We start from the raw sequence: 21,398 nt of genomic DNA, 5'->3' as shown, positions 1-21,398 counted from the left end.
ATAAAAGCACAAAAGATAACTTATGATAACGGGCACGAGTCTCCCAAAAGAATGACTAAGTGTCATTTTGGGCAGCTTTAGCGGGGTGTTTCCCACTGGCTTTTTGGGTGAGATACAGACTTGTATTCACCCACACTTAGGCATTTTGCTCCGCCTCGGGGAGTTTCTCCTAGTCCAGCCCAAAGTTAGAACTTTTTTCTGCAGTGGGGAACTTGCCGGCAAGACCGCTTCCTCAGAGATCGGGGCGCTATTTGAAAGGATGCCCCGAGGGTCCCCCCCCTCACCCGTGGACAATGCGAACTCCCACAGACATGGCCATCACCCTCCCCCCACCCACAAGTGAGCACACCCCGTAATGGGGTCACTTTAGGACCCCCCTTTCAGTGCTCCCTTCAACTCGCCAATCTTTAAGACACCCCCTCATTCCCCTTCACGCCCCCCTTTCATAGGCATTCCCTCCCCCCTTGGGAAGTGCCAGCTTGGCACACAGGCACTGCGAGCCTGGTACACAGGCAGTGCACCTGACACCCTGGCAGTGCCAGGCTTCCTAGTTGGCTTCCTAGAAACATATTTTAGATGACTAGGGCAGCACGGTAGCATGGTGGCTAGCATAAAAGCTTCACAGCTCCAGGGTCCCAGGTTTGATTCCCGGCTGGGTCACTGTCTGTGTGGAGTCTGCACGTCCTCCCCGTGTGTGCGTGGGTTTCCTCCGGGTGCTCCGGTTTCCTCCCACAGTCCAAAGATGTGCGGGTTAGGTGGATTGGCCATGCTAAATTGCCCGTAGTGTCCTAAAAAGTAAGGTTAGAGGGGAGGGGGGGGGGGGGGGGTTGTTGGGTTAAGGGTATAGGGTGGATACGTGGGTTTGAGTGGGGTGATCATTGCTCGGCACAACATCGAGGGCTGAAGGGCCTGTTCTGTGCTGTACTGTTCTATGTTATGACTGGGAATGTTCCTGAGATATACATATGTTATATACATATGTTAATGTATAGTCAAGAAAGTTGATAGGGGCAGACAGCCAATACACATAGGCATAATCAAAGAACAACAAAGGTATAATTATCCAGACCCTGAGAAGGAAAGGAGATAGTTACCATCTAGTAGTCTCAGAAAGTGGACAGGCCAGTTTCCAGCCACCAACCCTAAAGGCCAGGTTTATGGGAAACAAGTTTCTATGTCTCAGAGCCAAGGCAGTGCAGAAAACCTTTATCGCAGCAGTTTAAAAATATCTTCGCTGGTCCAAGAAAAGATGGTTCCCAAATTGGAGTATCATCCCTACATTGTGTGGTAACTATAGTTGGTTATTCAATTTGGATGTTGTTTGGGGAACAGGGGAAGTCTTACAAAGTTCAGGTATCATAGATATATTTTGTGACAAGGTGTATGTTCTATATAAACCATCTGTCTTTAGTAATTTATACATCTTAATTGCGTGAGTGTAAATCATCCTGTTTGTGTGGATTTTTCTTTTCTTTACTCTAACAAATATTCTTTAACAATTGTTACCTGATGACTGGGCTATTTATCCTCACTGGGGTTTCACTTTTCTCCTCACACCAAAACAAAACTATACACCCCCACGAACCAGTGTTTCAAGTTGGGAAACCCTCGCATGAGCGTGCTTCGTGGCACTTGGAAACTCAATTCTGAGTTAAACAGAAGGTTGAGCATTCAGAATGGGGACAAAACAGTACAAGGCAACCTAATAAACAGTTTGGAGTACTTCCTTCCCCTACATTATAGGTATTCAACAATACTGCTGTCAATATTCTCTCACACATTTCAGTACACCATCTGAAGGTTGCTATTTTAAACCAAAACACCTTATCTGACATAAACCATGATTAACCTTTCCCCAAAAGGTACTATCCATACACCAAATAGCACAGGGCTAAATCGCTGGCTTTTAAAGCAGGCCAAGGCAGGCCAGCAGCATGGTTCAATTCCCTTACCAGCCTCCCCGAACAGGCGCCGGAATGTGGCGACTAGGGGCTTTTCACAGTAACTTCATTTAAAGCCTATTTGTGACAATAAGCAATTTTCATTTCAATTTCATTTCAAATAGTTAATTTTGTGTATAATTAAGAACACAAATTGGACTGACTGAACTAGTTTTACCTTCAGCAAAATCCTACCTTTATTTTGTCAGATAGATCCATGTTTGGGTTCTATACTTCTTGCATACTTAAATAATTTTAAAAATAGAATTGGAACTTCAGCACACTGCTTCTAACACTGTGACCCAATCTTGATTATGACATCACGTGATACGTTCAATTTTCTTTCCTTGGGGTGTATAATTTTCAGAGGGGTTGGGTCCATGTGGCTCCCCAACTGAGAAGGTGTACAGAAAGCCTGATGCTAAGACCACCAGCTATGGCACTCTTGTCCTAACTCTAACAAGTGAATAACCCAGTGACACAAGATGACCTAACCTCCATCTTCATTCTTTCCCTGCAGAAAAATAATTGAGACCAGGAACGGAACAGGGTGGGAGTCATGGGAGGGGGAACCAAACATGCCAAATCCCCCATTTTTCTACCATTGGCACAAGATATCAGCTTTGTTCTAAAGCACGGCGCCAACACCCTGGCATTACCAACATCAATTCTAAGCTTTAACCAACCAACTCAGCGCAACACACTTTCACTCCTACATGAACAGTGAGGAGCTGATGATTCAGTTTGACATTTAGTTGCAACACAATACACTTACTTTCTACCTGTTGTGACATTGTTCTTTTTGCTTCATTTAATTTTAAACATCATCTCGCTGATCAGTTTACATAACACATGCATCTGCAACAATTCTACAACGCAACAGCCTAAATATGGAAAGTATTATAGAATTGGGGCCGTGAGGAGTTTGAACTTTGGGAGACTTGTACTTATAGACCATCTTGCACTGCCTCAGGACACCCCAGAGTCCGTCACAGTCTATAAAGGATATTTGCTGTCATATTATATAAACTATAATTGTTTAATTGTGTGTGCATAAGGGTCCACAAACAGCAGTGGCATAATTAAAGTACAGTAAGAAGGCTTACAACACCAAGTTAAAGTCCAACATGTTTGTTTCAAACACTAGCTTTCGGAGCACTGCTCCTTCCTCAGGTGAGGAAGGAGCAGTGCTCCGAAAGCTAGTGTTTGAAACAAACATGTTGGACTTTAACATGGTGTTGTAAGACTTCTTACTATGCTCACCCCAATCATCTCCACATCATAATTAAAGTACATTTTGTTTCTCTTAGTGAGTTCAGGGATAAATATTGTCCAGGGCAAAAGGGGAGAACTCTCCTCCCCCTTTTTTGAAATATTGCCATGGGACCATTACATCCCCCTGAGGGCAGACAGAGTCTCAACATTATGTCTCTTCCAAAATCTCAACGCCCCCAAAAGACTAGAACATCAGCCTGGATTATATACTCAAGTCTCTGGAACAGGACTAAAGCTCACAACGTCAAAGCGCAACAGTGCACCTTACTGATCCATAACTAACACTTCTCACCACGTTTCACTGGGCTACGATCAGTCTCAACAATGTGTCACTAGAAATGCTGCATGTTGGATCACAGTCAAACACAAAAGTGCTAAAGCAGCGCTTACGTAACAGAATTCATTCGCTCCATGTTCAAAATTATCATTTAAGTTTGAATGTTTTAAATTATTGTCAATGATTCAAATTCACCCGTGGAAATCATTTGACATTGATGCTTAACTAAAGGAACTGTGACAAACAAAGCTCCAAAAATGCAATGGAGCTTTTCACTTTGTCCATTGCCAGAAGGAAAACAACAAGTCCTTTCAATTAATGCAACTGTTATAATGGAAAATAAAACTTCTCAAAAAGCCATTGGCCTCCAACTTTGGTCAATAAACCAGTTATCAAATTATAGCCTAAATGTGAGATTTCAAAATTTAACTGCAAAACGAAGCTTAAAATCGAACCCAATGCAGTTGCTGTGAACACAATGCCCCGTAACGGGAACATGGCCTCATAAACTGTTCAGTAAACATCTTTCCTGACACCAGAGGAGCTATGTCATTTCTTTTAAAATGAGTGATTTAATGTTCTGGCTGCAGATGTTTAATATACATTAACATAGACTGCTTTGCCCTTTGAGGTGGAGAGCTGACTGATGGTGATTTAACCTGAGGGTTACCATACTTCAGGCGGGGGCAAGGTTGAGAAGGATGAATAATCTCAGCCGGTACAGGAATTGAACCCACGTTGCTGGCCTCACTCTGCATCAGAAACCAGCTGTCCAACCAACTGAGCTGAACCGACACCCTATGAAACAACTATTAAATAGTGAAAAGCTCAGAACACTGGAGGTCCAAAGAGATTTCAGGGTCCACATCGTTGACGTGTCATAGAACATACAGTACAGAAGGAGGCCATTCGGCCATCGAGTTTGCACCGACCCACTTAAGCCCTGACTTCCACCCTATTCCCCTTACCCAATAACCCCTCCTAACCTTTTTGGACACGAAGGGCAATTTAGCATGGCCAATCCACCTAACCTGCACATCTTTGGACTGTGGGAGGAAACTGGAGCACCCGGAGGAAACCAACGCAGACACGGGGAGAACGTGCAGACTCCACACAGACAGTGACCCAGCGGGGAATCGAACCTGGGACCCTGGCGCTGTGAAGCCACAGTGCTAACCACTATGCTACCGAGCTGCTCAACTCTGCACATTGGGAAGGATATAGTGGCCCTGGAAAGAGTGTGATGCAGATTCACCAGAATGTTACCAGGGCTCCAAAAGTTAGGTTATCAGGTATTTCCTGGAATGATGAGAACGCATGACTTGCAGCTCTCAGGATTTTGAAAGATCTTGATATACTAGATGGAAGGACAGAGTTTGGCATGGTGAAGGAAGTGATCACACCCGCACCCCACGCCGGATGGGAGGATCGCGGGAGGGCCGGGTGAATCACACCACGCCACCCTGGCACCCCCCGCGATTCTCCCACCCCCTGTTGCATTTTGCGACAGGCCGCTCGGAGAATCGCCGCTCGCCGTTTCTCACGGCGCCCGCCGATTCTCTGGCCCGGATGGGCCGAGCGGCCTGCCGAACCCGACCGGTTCACGCCGGTGCCAACCACACCTGGTCGCTGCCGGCATGAACAGCGCGCGAACGCTGTGTGTGGGGCCTGTGGGGGGCGGAGGGAGGATCGAGCACCACACTCAGGAGATGTCTGGCCCGCGATCGGTGCCCACCGATCGTCGGGCCGGCATCTCTAAAAGACGCACTCTTTTCCCTCCGCCGCCCCGCAAGATCAAGCCGCCATGTCTTGTGGGGCAGCGGAGGGGAAGACGGCAACCGCGCATGCGCGGGTTGGAGCCGGCCAACCTGCGCATGCGCGGCTGACGTCACTTAGGCACTGCCGGCCGCGTCATTCCCGGCACGCCGCTTTGACGCAAGTGTCAAGGCTCGGCGCGCGAGATTCATGCGCCGCTGGTCCTAGACGCCCCGGAGGGGGGGGGGGGGGGGGGGGGAGGAAGAGAATGGGGGAGAGAATAGGGGGCGAGGAGCGGCCTCCGACGCCGGAGTGAAACACTCCAAGTTTCACTCCGGCGTCGGCTGTTTGTCTCCCTTTGGGAGAATTGCGCCCCTTATTTCTGGGGGAGTCGAGGACAAGGGGACACGACCTTTACACCAGAGACAGGCAACCTTTACAAAGAGATAGGAACACTTCTTCATGTTAAGAGTGGCAGATGCATGGTACACCCACAAAAAGCAGGCGATGCTAGCTCAGTCGATCATTTTGAACTTGAGATTGACAGTGAGTAAAAGGATATGAAACCAAAGCAGGAAGATGGGGTTACGAAGAAGCCATTGAATGGTGGAACAGGTTTCGGGGGTGAAAAGGCCGATTTGTTTTTTTCTAACTCTCCATTTTATCAGATGAAGGAAATGTCAGTTTTTGTCAGCGATGAAACTTGAATTCTAAAAACATGAGACGTTCGCTTTCTCTAGCTAAAGCAAGACACAGGTTTTGATATTAATTCAGAAGTGGGAAAATTGTGGAGTGGGACGAGGCCTCAAAGCTCAGCAAGACATTTTCCCCACAAGGTCTACTAAATTGAACAGAATGTGATTAGCATTGTTTGTCTCTTTCCCAGCCACAGCTAGCCAGCTATATAGCAGCACGGTAGCATTGTGGATAGCACAATCGCTTCACAGCTCCAGGGTCCCAGGTTCGATTCCGGCTTTGGTCACTGACTGTGCGGAGTTTGCACATCCCCCCCGTGTGTGCGTGGGTTTCCTCCGGGTATTCCGGTTTCCTCACACAGTCCAAAGATGTGCAGGTTAGGTGGATTGGCCATGATAAATTGCCCTTGGTGTCCAAAATTGCCCTTAGTGTTGGGTGGGGTTACTGGGATAGGGTGGAGGTGTTAACCTTGGGTAGGGTGCTCTTTCCAGGAGCCGGTGCAGACTCGATGGGCCAAATGGCCTCCTTCTGCACTGTAAAATCTATATCTAGAGGCAGGCTGGCACAAGTGGTGTTCCATGGGATGGGTAAAATGGCAACTGCCAGAAACCTTTACTCATCGAAGTGCATGGTGTTAGGATTGTGCACCTGAATGAGTGATTTTGATAGCTGTAAGAGAGCCAGTTACTTTAAGAAACAAAAAAGAATGATTAAAACTTCAGTCAGCAATTTCGTACAGGACATTAACTGCTGGGTGAATCAGAATGGCTTTGAGTATTCCAGTACCAGCTCCAAGAGATGAAGGGAAAGTTGAGAATGAGTTGGAAATTCGTCAAGTCTCAATGGCAGAACTATGAAATTTCCACAGTTAAACAAAAAACCTGAATAAGACAAGCAACTCTGGTATCAGTGCTGGGAAGAGTGTGACAAGCTGCTGTATTGCTTCCTATACTTCAGAGGAGCAGAAACGCCAGTCTGGTGAAATGTTTGAGGCTTTGACGATCCACTTTGAACTCTCTACTAATGTAATTTATGAACGCTGTGTCTCCAACACCAAAGGAAGACAGGTAGAATATCGATCAATATTTGACTGCACTAAGACATCTAGCTGAATCCTGAGAGCTTGGACAAGTGAAGAATGATCTGATGAGAGAAAGGATTGTCTTAGGAACTAAAGATCCTCCTGCGAGAGCACATCTGCTCCAAGAAAACTATTGATATGTGCAAGAAACTCTGAGGCGGTTAAATCATCAACCAAGTGATGGGCGAACTGACGAGACTTTGAACGATGCTGAGAGACAGCTCAGACCTTCTAGACACAGACAATGGAGAAAAGGAGGGACCAATTAAGGAAAGGCCAGCAGAAAGATCAAGATGTAAATAATGCGGAGAACAGTACAAAAAGGAAAAAAAAAGACATTTTTACACTGCTTGTGGAAAGGCCAGGTAGAGGGGAGAGGAATCGATACGACCAAGGTGGAGCATGGAGAACTCAGAGACCCACAGCAAGACTGGAGGCCAGACCTCGGGGAAGCGCTGAAACCAGAGGTGAGCTCAGAAACTGGGGGTCAGGGGAGATCGTAGCAGATAAGGCACGACGGAGACAGAGAGGTTGGAAAGGTTAAAGGTTGGCACGGGAGGGGGTGGGTCTGTGTGCCCTATTGCAAAGGTTTGTTGAAACAGGTATACCTGATCCAGCACCTAGTTTCCAGAGGCCTGAGAAACTTAGCCAGCAAGGTTTGAATTTCAAATGGTATTTAAATACAAGGCAATGCAGCCTCATTATAAATTTAAATTGCCAGTTTGCCTCTTTGGTCAGATTGGTTGCCCATCTCTGTTAAAATCAGAAGCGAGCAGATTGGGGCGGATTCAAGATTTTAAACATCCCACCAGACACAAATCTACCAATTTGTGGGGATTAAAATATGCCCCATGATTTTGATGGGAGTCGGTTAGCTCAATTGGCTGGTGCGTGATGCGGAGCGACCCCAATAGCACGGGTACAATTCCTGCACCGTCTGAGGTTATCCATGAAGGCCCCACCTTCTTAACCTTGCCGCTGCCTGAGCTATGATGACCGTCAGGTTAAATCACCACCAGTCAGCTCTCTCTCAAAAGGGTACCGCAGCACGGTGGCAGAGTGATTAGCACTGCCACCTCACGGTGCCCAAGACCTGGGGCTGATCCCAGTCTCGGGTCACTGTCCATGTGGAGTTTGCGCATTCCCCACACATCTGTGGGAGGCTCACCCCCACAACTCAAAGATGTGCACAGTAGGTGAATTGGCCATGCTAAATTGCTCCTTAATTGGAAAAAAAAAGGGAGAGCAGGTAATGATCCTTGGGGGCAATGGCGACTTTATTTTCTTTTTATAGAATCCCCAGAGTGCAGAAGGAGACCATTCAGCCCACTGAGTCTGCACCGACCCATTTCATGGTTTCTATTTCAACTTCTAATCCTGGAAATAATTCCTCAGCACTACAACTCTGTATGACAATGTTTCCCATATTCACTACAAGAACTTACATTTATGTGAACCTTTAACATAATAAAACATCCCAAGGTGCTTTATAGGAGCATTATAAAGTAAAGTAGGATACTGAGACACGAAGACTATATTAGGTAAGTGACCGTAAAACTGGTCAAAGAAGTATTCCTGAGCTTTGGTCCTGAGCAACTGGAGCACAGCCACCAATGGTAGAGCAATTATGATTGGGAGTGCACAAGGTTGCAAAATTATGATCTAAATCTCTTGCATTTAATCACATATCTGTTTACTTTTGTTCTAGATTCCAATACTGTGGTGAATGTAGGGATTTCAGATATGTATTTTATTATGTGTATCTGGTGCAGTATTGGTTAACGGTCTGGGTTAGTGTGTGTATTTATCTACTGCAGTAAGGGTTTTAAAAATCCTGATGTTAAAGATAGCCAGATATTGTGGCTACAGAATGGGCAATTAACGTATCGTAAAAGTCAGATCATTATTCATTCCAACCAAGTATATTGTTCACCTACATAAGACTAATAGAATTTTGTTGATAGAAATAAAGTTCCCTGGGGTTTAGATAATTGATGAGTTGTGGTTAGCCTCAGTAAGATGGTCATAGCCCAATTAGTGGGATAGGGATGATGTAATAAGTGGGAGGAGCTGGGGCTGAAGCAGTCAGATTTTGTGTTTGTTTAGATTTTGCTGTGAATAGAACGGATATAATTCCTGCACCATCTGAGGTTATCCATGGCTTATGCAAAATGCTGGCAAGTTAAACAGTAGTTTGACACAGGCAAGAATCTGCAGGCTGTTTCCTGAAGGATCTCTCTCTCTCTTTCTCTCAAAGCCATTTCTCTAAGTATTCCTGAGTTTGCTAACTGTATTTAAAAGTGGATTTTGTCCTCAGATGGGTTTTGCTTGATTGAGGTAAAAAGATAGCAGTTAGGAGTTGAAGTATTTAATTTTACTGTTAAGCATTGTTTAACAAGTAATTTTAAGCTATTACTTGTATGATGTTAGTTCAACACTCTTGTTAATATAAAAACTAGGTTTAATACACCAGGGCCGAGATTCTCCCAATACCTGGCGGGGCAGGGGGGTCCTGGCGGGATGGAGTGGCGTGAACCACTCCGGCATCGGGCCTCCCCAAAGGTGTGGTTCTCACTCCGCCGGCCGGTGCGAACGGCCTTTGGCTCCCCGCCAGCCGGGGTCGAAAGGCCTTCGCCGGCCGGCGGAAGTCCGCGCATGCGCCGGTGCATCAGCGGCTGCTGACATCATACCAGCGCATGCGCTGGGGAGGGGGGTCTCTTCCGCCCCCGCCACGGTGAAGGTCATGGTTTGGCGGAAGAAAAAGAGTGCCCCCACGGCACAGGCCCACCTGCCGATCGGTGGGCCCCGATCGCGGGCCAGGCCACCATGGGGGCACCAGATCGCCCCGCGCTCCCCCCCCCCAGGACCCCTGAACCCGCCCGCGCCGCCAATCCCTCCAGTACCAGAGGTGGTTTAAACCACGCCGGCGGGAAAGGTCTGTCAGCGGGACTTCGGCCCATCGCGGGCCGGAGAATCGCCGCGGGGGGCACGCCGACTGGAGCGGCGCAATTCCCGCCCCCGCCGAATCTCGGGGGCGGAGAATTCGGGACACGGCGGGGGTGGGATTGACGCCTCAGATCTCTATTTGTGTGTGAAATCACTCTTGGAGTGAACTATCTTTTCCTCCCAGTCGAGGTTTTTGTCAGGTATCCTAGCAACTGTTGGGGTTTGGTCTGGGATCATAATAACTAGAACCAGTCTATATCCCGTAATACTTTTAAACACTACTATATCACTCCATATCTGTTGCATGCTAATTTAAAAAGCTCAACTCATTCAAATTTTTTAGGTTTGTATTTTTTTTAATCAGTCTAATAATTCTGCTTTATTCTCACTAAAATCTCAACATCTTTACCATAATGTCAAGCGCAATACTGCACACAGTTCTCTAACTCAGGATTTCTGAGTCTTTTAGTTTCTAAGGTTCTCACCTTCCCAGTTTATTAAAACCTCCACAACCCTCTGCAATACAAAAAAAGACCATTACTGTAAAAAAAGTAAGGTATACAATTAAACATATTTTTTTTTACTATAAGCAAAATATTGCAGATGCTGGAATCTGAGACAAGAACAAAGGATGCTAGAAAAACTCAGCTGGTCTCCCAGCATCTGTTAGGAGAGAAACAGTGAACATTTTGAGTCCTTTGACTCTTCATCAGAACTGAAGGGAGGGAGAATGTGTCAGAGCTGTAAAGACTGGAACAAAAAGTAGCAACTTTAAGAACAAAAGGGGGGGGAGGGAAGGAGAGGCCCACGCAGACGTGGGGAGAATGTGCAAACTCTACACGTGACCCAGGGCTGGGAGCGAACCCGGGTCCTCGGCGCCGTGAGGCAGCAATGCTAGCCACGGTGCCACCCGCCTGAACAAATTCTTGCTCATCTGGGCAATGTCTTTCTCTTTAGCAATAATCAGTCAAATGGATGCCGATGCAAGATGAGGTTGGGGTGAGAAAAAGCTTTGGCAAAGAATTATATTTTTAAGGAGGATTGAAAAGAGGAACGGGGATGAAGTGGTCCAGAGGTTTAGGGAGCGAATACCAGTATGTTGCCATGGTAGACACCAATGGTGAAGCGAATGGAGCAGAATTCACATTGGGTCAGCCAGAATACAGAAAAGTTTTGACAAGAAAAGTGTGACTAGGCTGAAGGAAGTTACAGACATAGGGAGACAGGAGGTCATGCAAGGGTTTAAACAGCAGGGTGAAGAATTTATACCTGTGTTGAAATGAAAGCCCAAAGACAGCAGTAATGAGTAAACAGGACTTGGTGCAAAATAGAGCAGACAGCAGAAAGTTTGATAACCCCAAGTTAGGTAATCAGCATTTTAAACATAATTAAGCATTTTTTTTATTTGACTGGGCTGTGGACTGGAGATACATCACTGTGCCCTAAAAACACCAGTATCAATACAGACAGTTTAAAAATGAAACGGGGCATTGTCCATGGGGTAGCAGTTCCAGTCTGGCAATGCAAAATAGATGTCCCGGAATCAAAGTACCACAGTTAACATAGGTACGGGGAAAATGTCTTAGAATTGTATGAATAGGACATTTTAATTTCTTAAAAATGTATTTGTTGTTGGCATAGAACTAGATTGGCTGGATTTAGGTCTCTCAGAGAGTTGTGAACTTGTGGAATTCTCTACCACAGAAAGCTGTTGGGGCCAGTTTGTTAGATATATCCAAGGTGGAGCCCTTGAGGCTAAAGGGATCAAGGGGGCTTGGGGAGAAAGCGGGAGTGGGATATTGAATTTGCATGGTCAGCCATGATCATGTTGAATGGTGGTGCAGGCTCGAAGGACCGAATGGCCTACTTCTGCACCTATTTTCTATGTTTCTATGACTGAGGCAGTTTTCAGAGCAGTGGAAAAGTGTGTGGTGGTTTTCTGTTAAGGACACAGTCATTATGTTAGTGGTGACATATTCAGCGCCAGTTAAGCAGTGGCTGTGGTTAAGACACGTGCTTGCAAGAGCAACAAACCTACAACGGAGAGCCTAACTGATGGTTTTTGGCCACTAGTCCTCGCTGGTGCCAAGACTAATTTGTACTTGTGGCAGTAGAAGCCAAACCCCTGTTGCCAAGGCTAAACCGAGCCATCTGCTGGGACGTTCCGAGGACATCCTGGGACAAAGCTCTCTTCAATTTTCAATACCCACTCTGGAGAGGCACCTTGTCTCTTATTGGCATCTCCCTGGAGCATTGCAACTGGGTACGACTATAATCTGTGGCTTGACCACTGTGCCTTTTAACGGCAAAACAGCGCAAGTCTGAAATAAACAATGAATCAAACAAACAAAAGCCATGCGTGTGTAAAACAATGAAAACAATACTGCAGTCAGTTCAAGATTGCAATCTAAATTCTGACTTCAGGCCTCTTACTCAAAACTTAAGAGAAACACCATGTTTAGAACTGCAACCTCAAAATGCAGTTAATGAGATCTTTAAACCCAATGGAACTTGATGCTGATAAAGCAAACCATATTTATTAAATCAGTGAGGAAGTATAAGTCTTGGGACTATTGCGTGTTTCAACTACAACACTCAGTTATAAATGAAATTTAATGCCAACCTGGCAACCATTAGCCAAGTATGCATTCTAGAGTTAAAGGAGGTGCGGTACCTTTGCACATTTAGTATTTTCCAAGCTCGATTTACATGAGGCAAAGTTTTACAAAGCTATATTGCTGCATCCTTCAAAACTGAAACATGCTGTATGGTTTGTGAAAGAATGCACAGAAGCAAGTTTGCATTTATGAAATATATAATTTAAAAATCCACTGGAGGGCTGACAATTAGATGTAAATTTATTGTAATGGAGATCCTGACATTGAATGCCAGGATTCCCGTTATGTCACTGATGAGAATTATGCCACAAATTTATGTCAGTGGGAAACACACATGGGCCTCGCGCAGGATTTTCCGCTCCCATTGCTGATCATGCCCGATGAAAACTGGAGCAGAACCCCCCCCCCCCCCCCCACCACTTCATGTTTTAGGTTGACGAAGAAAGACGCTGCCTGGCTTGCTGAGTATTTCCAGCATTTTCGGTTTTTATTATGTCATATATAAATGCAAATTGGAGGTCTTGTGGCGCAATGGGTAGCAACCCTGCCTCTGAGCCAGAACCTCCGGATGCAAGTCCCACACCAGGACTTCATGGCCAAGGAAGCACCTTCATAACGCACCGTTCATAACGCGGCCAAACCGGTTGAATGTCAACTTGTAAATCCTTCCAACACTCACCAATGGTGAGTGGTAAGAGCAGGATAGATTTCTGGTCAGTTGTGCGACAGAAAGAAAATTGAAGCCTCTACCATCACTATCCATAGCTCCAGACTACAACATGTAAAAGCATACATTGCCACAAAATCTTGGGACCCCTTGGGGGTGGGGGTGGGGAGTTGGTAGTTTGGATCAGATTGGGACCAGCGGCATGGGGTTCGATCCCCATTTCAGCTGGGGTGTATTCAGGACCTATCTCCGTGCTCTACCCATGATGGAGGCTGCGGAGAGGTGACCTGCCTTCAGGCAATGAACCCAAGAAGAAGGAATGCAAATTGTTCCTGCTGTGCACAATCTCACAATAAACCAGACAGTATTTTTCGTTTTTTAAGGATACCTTTATACAATGCATTTTCTGCCTTTATATCTAATCTCTAGCATCTGCAGTATTCTGCACTGGAATTTGTAATTATGTTTGTATCGCCTTTAACATGTAACATTTTCTAATATACCTCATAATAACATAATAAGACGACCAAAGTTGGAGCAATTAAATTCAGTGATGTACAAGAGCCCATAACTGGAGGAGCACAGATATCTTGGAGGGTTGGAGATATGTGGGGAGATTACAGGGATAGTGATAGGTGAGGCCCACAAATGGATTTGAAACCAAGGGCGAGAATTTTAAAACCGACTCGGATCCAATGTAGGTCAGCAAGCATGGAGTGTTGGATAAGCAGGCCTCGGTGCAAATTAGGATATAGAGTTTTGCGTGACCTGAAGTGTCTGTGGAGGGTGGAAGGTGGAAGGCTGGCCAGGAGCACTGTGGAGCAGTCAAGTCTAGAATTGACAAGGGGTGGATCAGGTTTCAGTCGTAGATGGGTGGAGGCAGGGGTGATGTGGAAGTAAGCAGTCTTGATGATTAAGTGATTGCGTTGGCACAAATTTACCTCAGTGCAAAGCAAAACACCCAGGATTGGGAACAGTCTGGTTCAGACTTAACCGTTGCCTGGGAGAGAATGTTGGAGTCATTGGTTATGGAACCTTGTGGTGGGACTGAAGACAATGGCTTCATTCTACCAAATATTTAGTTGCAGGAAATCTTTGTGCATTCAGGATTGGACGTTGAATAAGCAGTGCGACAAATCAGAGGGGGTGTCTTTAAACACGAAAGGCGATGCCTTCTAAATGTGCAGTCTGGGATGTTACTCTGTGGCTACCTGGGCTTTACATTTACAGCTTTAATACACCAGAACTCTTATGGACGTTATAACAGATTAATTATGGTCACATTTCCAAGTTATCCAGGGTCACTGCCTAATTGTGGATGAGTACATCACTACAAACATGTAGTCCCATCGGAAGCACCCGCTGGGGATGGAACCCCCCCCCCCCCCACCAAAGGCGCCCCCCGACCATTCGCCCAGAGTTCCCCCGGCGGCAGCGAAAAGGGGTGAATGGCGCCGACGGGACTCTGTCATATCTGTACAGCTGCTCGGCCCATCCGGACCGGAGAATCGGCGGCCTTGCTGAGTCCAGCGGCCAGCACCGTGCCAAACGCGCCGGCGCAAATGGGGCATCATGGCGCGGTTGCGGTGATTCTCTGGCCCGGCGCAGGGCTCGGAAAATCGCCTCCATTGAATCAGAGCATATCATATTTTATATCATTTTAATAACGATTATTGTTCATTTATTGATCAATAAAGCAAGTCAGGGAAAGCGCACAGACAGCAAGTATAATGCTGACAGAAAAATTGTTCTACACACAAGATTTTTCAATGTATTTTTACGATACTTTCACTGCTAGCAATCGGGGGGAGGGGATGGGACGGCGCAGAACCATGCTTAACTGGAACATGTTTCAATTAAAAACAAGTTGGTTGTGTCTATGAAATGAAAAAAATGAAAATCGCTTATTGTCACGAGTAGGCTTCAATGAAGTTACTGTGAAAAGCCCCTAGTCGCCACATTCCGGCGTCTGTCCGGGGAGGCTGGTACGGGAATCGAACCGCGCTGCTGGCCTGCTTTAAAAGCCAGCTATTTAGCCAAGTGAGCTAAACCATCCCCATGTGAGCTATACCAGCCCCTAGTGAGCCAAACCAGCCATTCATTTCAATGGCACTAAGTTCATCTTTAGGAACATAGGAATTAGGAGGATAGTCGGCCCTTCGAGCCTGTTCTGCCATTCAATGTGGTCATGATTGATCAGATTGTAATCTCTATCCCACATTACCTCCGACTCCCCCACCCCCCATAACCTTTCACCTTTAGGAGTAAACAAGCCAATTTAAATAAAAGATGTTTCAGAAATGTTGTCAATTTTAACCCTTCCGTTCTTCTAATGTTTGAGAATTGAGAGGCAAATATTCGTAGAATTAACCCTTTGAAAAATGTTTGCGATGTGTTGAATTTTTAAAAGCACATAAGACGCAGTAAGTTGACAGGCACTATGTGGCTTTAAAGCACAGCAAAGATACTGAATGAAATGAAAGTTTAAAAAAAAATTTAGTGTACCCAATTAATTTTTTCCAATTAAGGGGCAATTTAGCATCGCCAATCCACCTACCCTGCACATCTTGGGTTGTGGGGGTGAAACCCACACAAACTATTCAGAAATGAATTTGTAAAATACAGTATCAAAGGATCCCATTACATACTATATAATTATAAAGTATCCACAGACTAGTTTTAAACTAAGTCATGTTTTCAACCTGATTGTGGGTTAGTAGAAGCTATCTCGGAGAAACACATCAGCTATAATTACAGCTAATGGCTCCACTGGTGACTTTACTTAAATGCAAATGGAGCAACAATATTGTCTAAAAGTTGCGATTAGGAGTGAAAAGACAAATGCCTGGTCAAAATAAAAACAAGCAATGCTTCCAAAAATGGAGTTAGGCACTGAATTACATTGTGCCAATTGACAGATATAGAAAATCTTATCTTATTTTAAAAAATTCATTGTTTGCATTATGTGGAATGCACTGGCTCGGCCAGAATTTTCTGCCCATCCCTAATTGTCCTTGAGAAGGTGGTGGTGAGCTGCTTTCTTGAACTGCTGCAATCCATGTGGTGTAGGTACACTGACAGTGCTATTATGGAGGGAGTTCCAGAATTTTGACTCAGCAAGTGAAGGAACAGCGAAATATTTCCGAGTCAGGGTGTTGAGTGACTTGGAGGGGAATCTCCAGGTGTTGGTGGGTTCACATGTATCTGCTTCCCTTATCCTTCTAGATGGTAGTGGTCGTAGGTTTGGAAGGTGCGGCCTAAGGAGCCTTGGTGAGTTCTTGCAGTGCATCATGTAGATGGTACGCACTGCTGCTAATGTGCTTCGGTGTTGGGGAGTGAATGCCTGTGGAAAGGGTACCAATCAAGCAGGCTGCTTTGTCCTCGATGGTGTCAAGCTTCTCGAGTGTTGTAGGAGCTGCACTCATCCAGGAAAGTGGGGAGTATTCCATCACACTCCTAACTTGTGCCTTGTAGATGGTGGACAGGCTTTGGGGAGTCAGGTGGTGAGTTACTCACCGCAGGATTCCTAGCCTCTGGCCTGCTCTTGTTGCCACAGTATTTATATGGCTAGTCCAGTTCAGTTTGTGGTCAATGGTAACCCCCAGGATGTTGATAGCAGGGGATTCAGTGATGGTAATGTCATTGAATGTCAAGGGGCAATTGCTTTACTCTCTTAATGGAGATGGCCATTGCCTGGCACTTGTATGGTGCAAATGTTACTTATCTTCTGATCTGACCCAATCAAGATGACCTCCACCAGGGCAGCTGCAGGCACGGAACAACTGATTTTAAGTGTCTCAGTGGCTTTATTCATACGCCTGTTTGGTAATGTACCCTGTTGGTTGCTGAGAGCACAAACAATTGTTGATATACAAAGGTACAAATCAGATTTCCCACAGCTTATTGTATGCTTGAGTAACTCTTGAGAGCTCACAAGAGCATGAACAAGAAAGTATGAGAGTGAAAGCTATTCAGGCGATCAAGACGATTCTTTCCAGGCACAATCCATTCTTTCGCTTCTGTTTTCTTCGACAATTCTCTCTCCTCCTAAAATACAGGCGCAACAATCTCTCTTCGCTACATTGCCTAAACAACCCTTCTTCGTACAAGACCCTGGGGAAGTGTCAACTGGCTATTTGATGAGGGTCCATCATAGCCGAGTCTCACTCTTGCAAAGTTCACATGTGCACTCCCAGCAGAGGTCATTGGATAGTAGCAGCAGGAATGCTGACTTAAAAACAGTTTGTCTAGCCCAGTGGTGCTCAAAGTGTGGTCTGTAGACCACTGTGGAGCTACATGCTTTACGAGGAGAGGACAGTTTAAAATAAGTTATCTCTCATTTAAGAGATGAAGAATTTCTTTCTGAATCTTTGGAACTCTATTCCCCAGAAAGCGGTGGAAACAGAGTCACTGAACATGTTTTAAGGCAGAGGTAAATAGATTCTTCACTAACAAAGGAGTTATCGGGGGTAAGCGGAGTGGAGTGGAGTCGAGGCCACAATCAGATCAGCCATGATCTTAATGAATGGCTGAGCAGACTCAAGGGGCTGAATGGCCTCCTCCTGCTTCCAATTTGCTTGTTCAGGTGCGAGGGTCCTTCAGGTGGTCTGCAAGCTGGTCCAAAATACAAATCACAGACACGCAACACCACATCTGAGGCCATGAGAGAGAACAGGCCAGAATCTCGTCCCCATCACTGCGCCATGTCACACAACCAGACCAACTTCCACATGTGTTGCACAAGTTATCAAAGGTACAAGCGAGTAACAATATTGCTTTATAAGCAAGATTTATGTTACTGATCATTTTGTTTGATTAATTTCGATATAAAGAGGTAAATAGATTCTTCACTAACAAAGGAGTTATCGGGGGTAAGCGGAGTGGAGTGGAGTCGAGGCCACAATCAGATCAGCCATGATCTTAATGAATGGCTGAGCAGACTCAAGGGGCTGAATGGCCTCCTCCTGCTTCCAATTTGCTTGTTCAGGTGCGAGGGTCCTCCAGGTGGTCTGCAAGCTGGTCCAAAATACAAATCTCAGATCATTCTGACGATTTTATAACATATCAGAATGTTTCAAATAGACATCCTCTTGTAGCATTAAAATTTACAATATGAAAATGTCGATGCCTTTGTTTCTGGCATGAATGAATAATTTGCTGGTATTTAAAACATAATGCCCATATACTTATTTCATTTAATAGTGAAAATGCCATATTTTTCACTAGTATAGACGTCATCACAGTCAAACTGGCGAGATATTCTGCCAGGATGAGAGAATTTGAGAACCGCTGTCCCAGCCTCACCCACAGATGCTGTGGCAAAACTACAAGTTCTCTAACGTATTCCAGTTGGGATCAGCTACCTCAGTAGTTGGAGGGCCTCTGAACCTGTGACCTTCATGGTCGACTTACATCCCATCCACTTGATTGTGGAGGCTGGCAAAACCAGTTAAATGTCATGAGAAAAAAAGTGTATGGCAAAGCAAAGATTAAGCAGAGTTACAGGGCACCATTACATCCTAGATTATTTATGTCATTCTTTGTTGGCATGTCATTGCCATGGTCCCAGCAGTTTTGAGAATCATGTTTCTCCTAGCACTCTCTGATCTCTACCTGTACTTAACTCTGCCAACCTCCCATTCCCTTCCTGTCGTGAAGATCATGTTAACCTTGACTCCGAATCCCAAGTTTTGCTTCAGGCTTGTTTAGTTTGGCAAGAATATGTCAACAAGTTGGACCCTGTTAACCTCATGAAGTCTCAGGCTCAGCCTCCAACTTTAAATTGCAGCAGTTTGTCTTGAAGATATGGCGAAGAAATGCTTTAGTGACAAGACTCGACGTGTCACTTTATTCAACCACCCCCCCCCCCCCCCAAAAATCCCCAAGATATTATTCACCCACCGTGAGCTGGTGACAAATCCTCGACTCTCCTGCCAATTCCTTCATGACTGCGAAGATTGCCCCCCCAACAATTTCCATCTGAGATCTCCCATTCCTTGCGCCCAGGGTTTTTTAACTCGCCCTTGTCACCGCTGTAAATGTTCCGGTGAATGCGGAAACGTTTTGCCAAAGTTACATATCAATTGATTGATGTTCAGCGGCAGGATTCCGATTACCAGAAATCCTTTAAGCGACGCTCATTCGTCCCGGACGGCGGCGTCAGCCCCATAAACCGAGCAGCAACTCTTAAAACGCCCATGCAAAACATGTTTCTTTTCAAAGTAAGACCAGAGGCGGCTTCAACCGATCCGAAGCGACATTAAAACTAGGCAAGTCAGGAGCAGTCGAGCCATAGCAATAAAAACCCGGGAAACGGTCAATGAACCACCAATGTTTATAATGAAGGCGGAGCAACGATTTATAGAGTAACTAAGTTGCAGAATACAGAGTGGTAAGATGATGCAGAGCAAAAGGAACTACCAATGAGGTGGCAATTTATGGGGATGTTGAAGGGTAGGGTAGAAATTAGGAGGGCAAAGTTTAGGGCGAAAATCCAAAGGGCAGAAAACAGGAAATATTTCTCTTTCTGTGAAGCCCATAACCTGGGATCACCAATGTAAGATTTTCACTAATAAGTCGAATAGTGGTTCCAGCAACCTATTACCCAGAGTGGTCAGGATTTGGACCTTGCAACTTACTGCATGAAGGAATTGAGGTGAGTGGCATAGAGATGCATTTAAGAAGCTAAGGAAAAGGTCTGTTGACAATTTAAGGCAGGGTGGAAGTTCCTGTGGTACATATAGTATAGACCAGTTGGGCTGAATGGTGTGCTGTAAATGCTACATAATACTATTGGAACGGGGTAGCGCAGTGATTAGCAATGCTGCCTCATAGCGCTGAGGACCCTGGTTCGATCCCGGCTCCGGGTCACTGTCCGTGTTGAATTTGTACATTCTCCCAGCGTCTGCGTGGGTTTCACCCCCACAACCCAAAAAAAGATGTGCAGGGTGGGTGAATTGGCCATGCTAAATTGTCCTTTAATTAGGAAAAAAAGAATTGGGTACTCTAAATTTATTTATAATCTTTTTAAAAATGTTTATTACAGACATGTATCAAAACAGGTTACAACCCATAAACACCCCCGGAAACATACTTCCGAGCAATCAACCAATCTGTCAAAATGTTTCCCCTTTTCACCTCCCCCCCCCCCCCCCCCCCCTCCCCACGACAAACAGCTCCTCAAACATCCCCCACCTTTTCTCGAACCCCTCTGCGGAGCCCCTTAACTCATACTTTATGACTTCATGCAGTTGGAGAAGATACAAGTCACGCAACCAAGCTACTACCCCGGTGACGATGCAGACCACCACCCTAGTAGAATTTGCCACTGTGCAATCAGAGGCGAAAGCCACAACATCAGCTTCCTCCTCTCCTCGAGCTCTGGCTTCTCTGCAACCCCCAAATATCACCACCAAAGGGTCCGGAGCCACCTCCACTACCCTGGCTAAGACCGCGAACACTCCCACCCAGAATCTTCCAAATTTTTCACAACCCCAAAACATCTGCACGTGATTCACTGGCCCCCACCCACACATCTGCTAACGCCGAAAAACCCCCCCACTAATTTTCACCCAAGTCATATGCACCGTGTACCACCTTAAATCAATCACTTGTATCAGGCTCATCCTTGCACAGGAGGTCCCGTTTACACTACAGAGTGCCTCACTCCATACTCCCCAATTGATTTCCCCTCTCCATTTCTCCTTGATCTTCACCACCCTGCCCTCCCCCACCACTTGTACATATCCCCAATTCTTCCCTCCCCTTCCACATCTGGAAGCAGCAATCACTCCAGCAGGGTATGCCACCAACATAGGGAACCCCCTCCAGACCTTTCGCGCAAAGTCCCTAACCTGCAAATACCTGAACTCACTCCCCCTCGGCAGCTCTTTCTTTACGATCTCTAATAGTCCACCATTATAGGATATACAGAATTACGAGGTTGGAGAAGATTATTTAGGCCTTGGAGAGATTGTAGAATCAAGACCCACAAAATTTTGAAAGACAATTTACTTGGCAAAAGCAGAACTAATTGCTCTGTGGCAACATTTGTTACCAAATTATTTCTTGCAGAAACTCAACTTAAATGGTTAACCAAGACTTGCCTTCCACCAATTAACCATAACAATCATATCTCAAGGGC

General features: G+C 45.6%; 1 protein-coding gene across 4 annotated transcripts in view; it reads right to left on the bottom strand.

Annotated features, from left to right (window-relative positions):
* The window catches only part of si:dkey-26i13.8 (kinesin-like protein KIF19), a 243,236-nt gene extending 223,679 nt beyond the window's left edge, over window positions 1-19,557 (bottom strand). For 2 of the 4 annotated variants that reach the window (XM_038820811.1, XM_038820813.1), the window contains exon 1: window positions 19,157-19,557. In XM_038820811.1, coding sequence (XP_038676739.1) covers window positions 19,157-19,234 — 78 coding nt within the window. In that variant the 5' untranslated portion in view covers window positions 19,235-19,557. Of the gene's footprint in view, window positions 1-2,118; window positions 2,198-19,156 lie in introns of those variants that run through there. The other 2 variants (XM_038820812.1, XM_038820814.1) reach the window with 2 other exon arrangements.
* Window positions 19,558-21,398: the final 1,841 nt, after the last annotated feature.

Source organism: Scyliorhinus canicula, chromosome 15, assembly GCF_902713615.1.
Source record: "Scyliorhinus canicula chromosome 15, sScyCan1.1, whole genome shotgun sequence".
NCBI classification, from domain to species: domain Eukaryota; kingdom Metazoa; phylum Chordata; class Chondrichthyes; order Carcharhiniformes; family Scyliorhinidae; genus Scyliorhinus; species Scyliorhinus canicula.
This window is presented reverse-complemented; position numbering and strand designations above follow the sequence as displayed.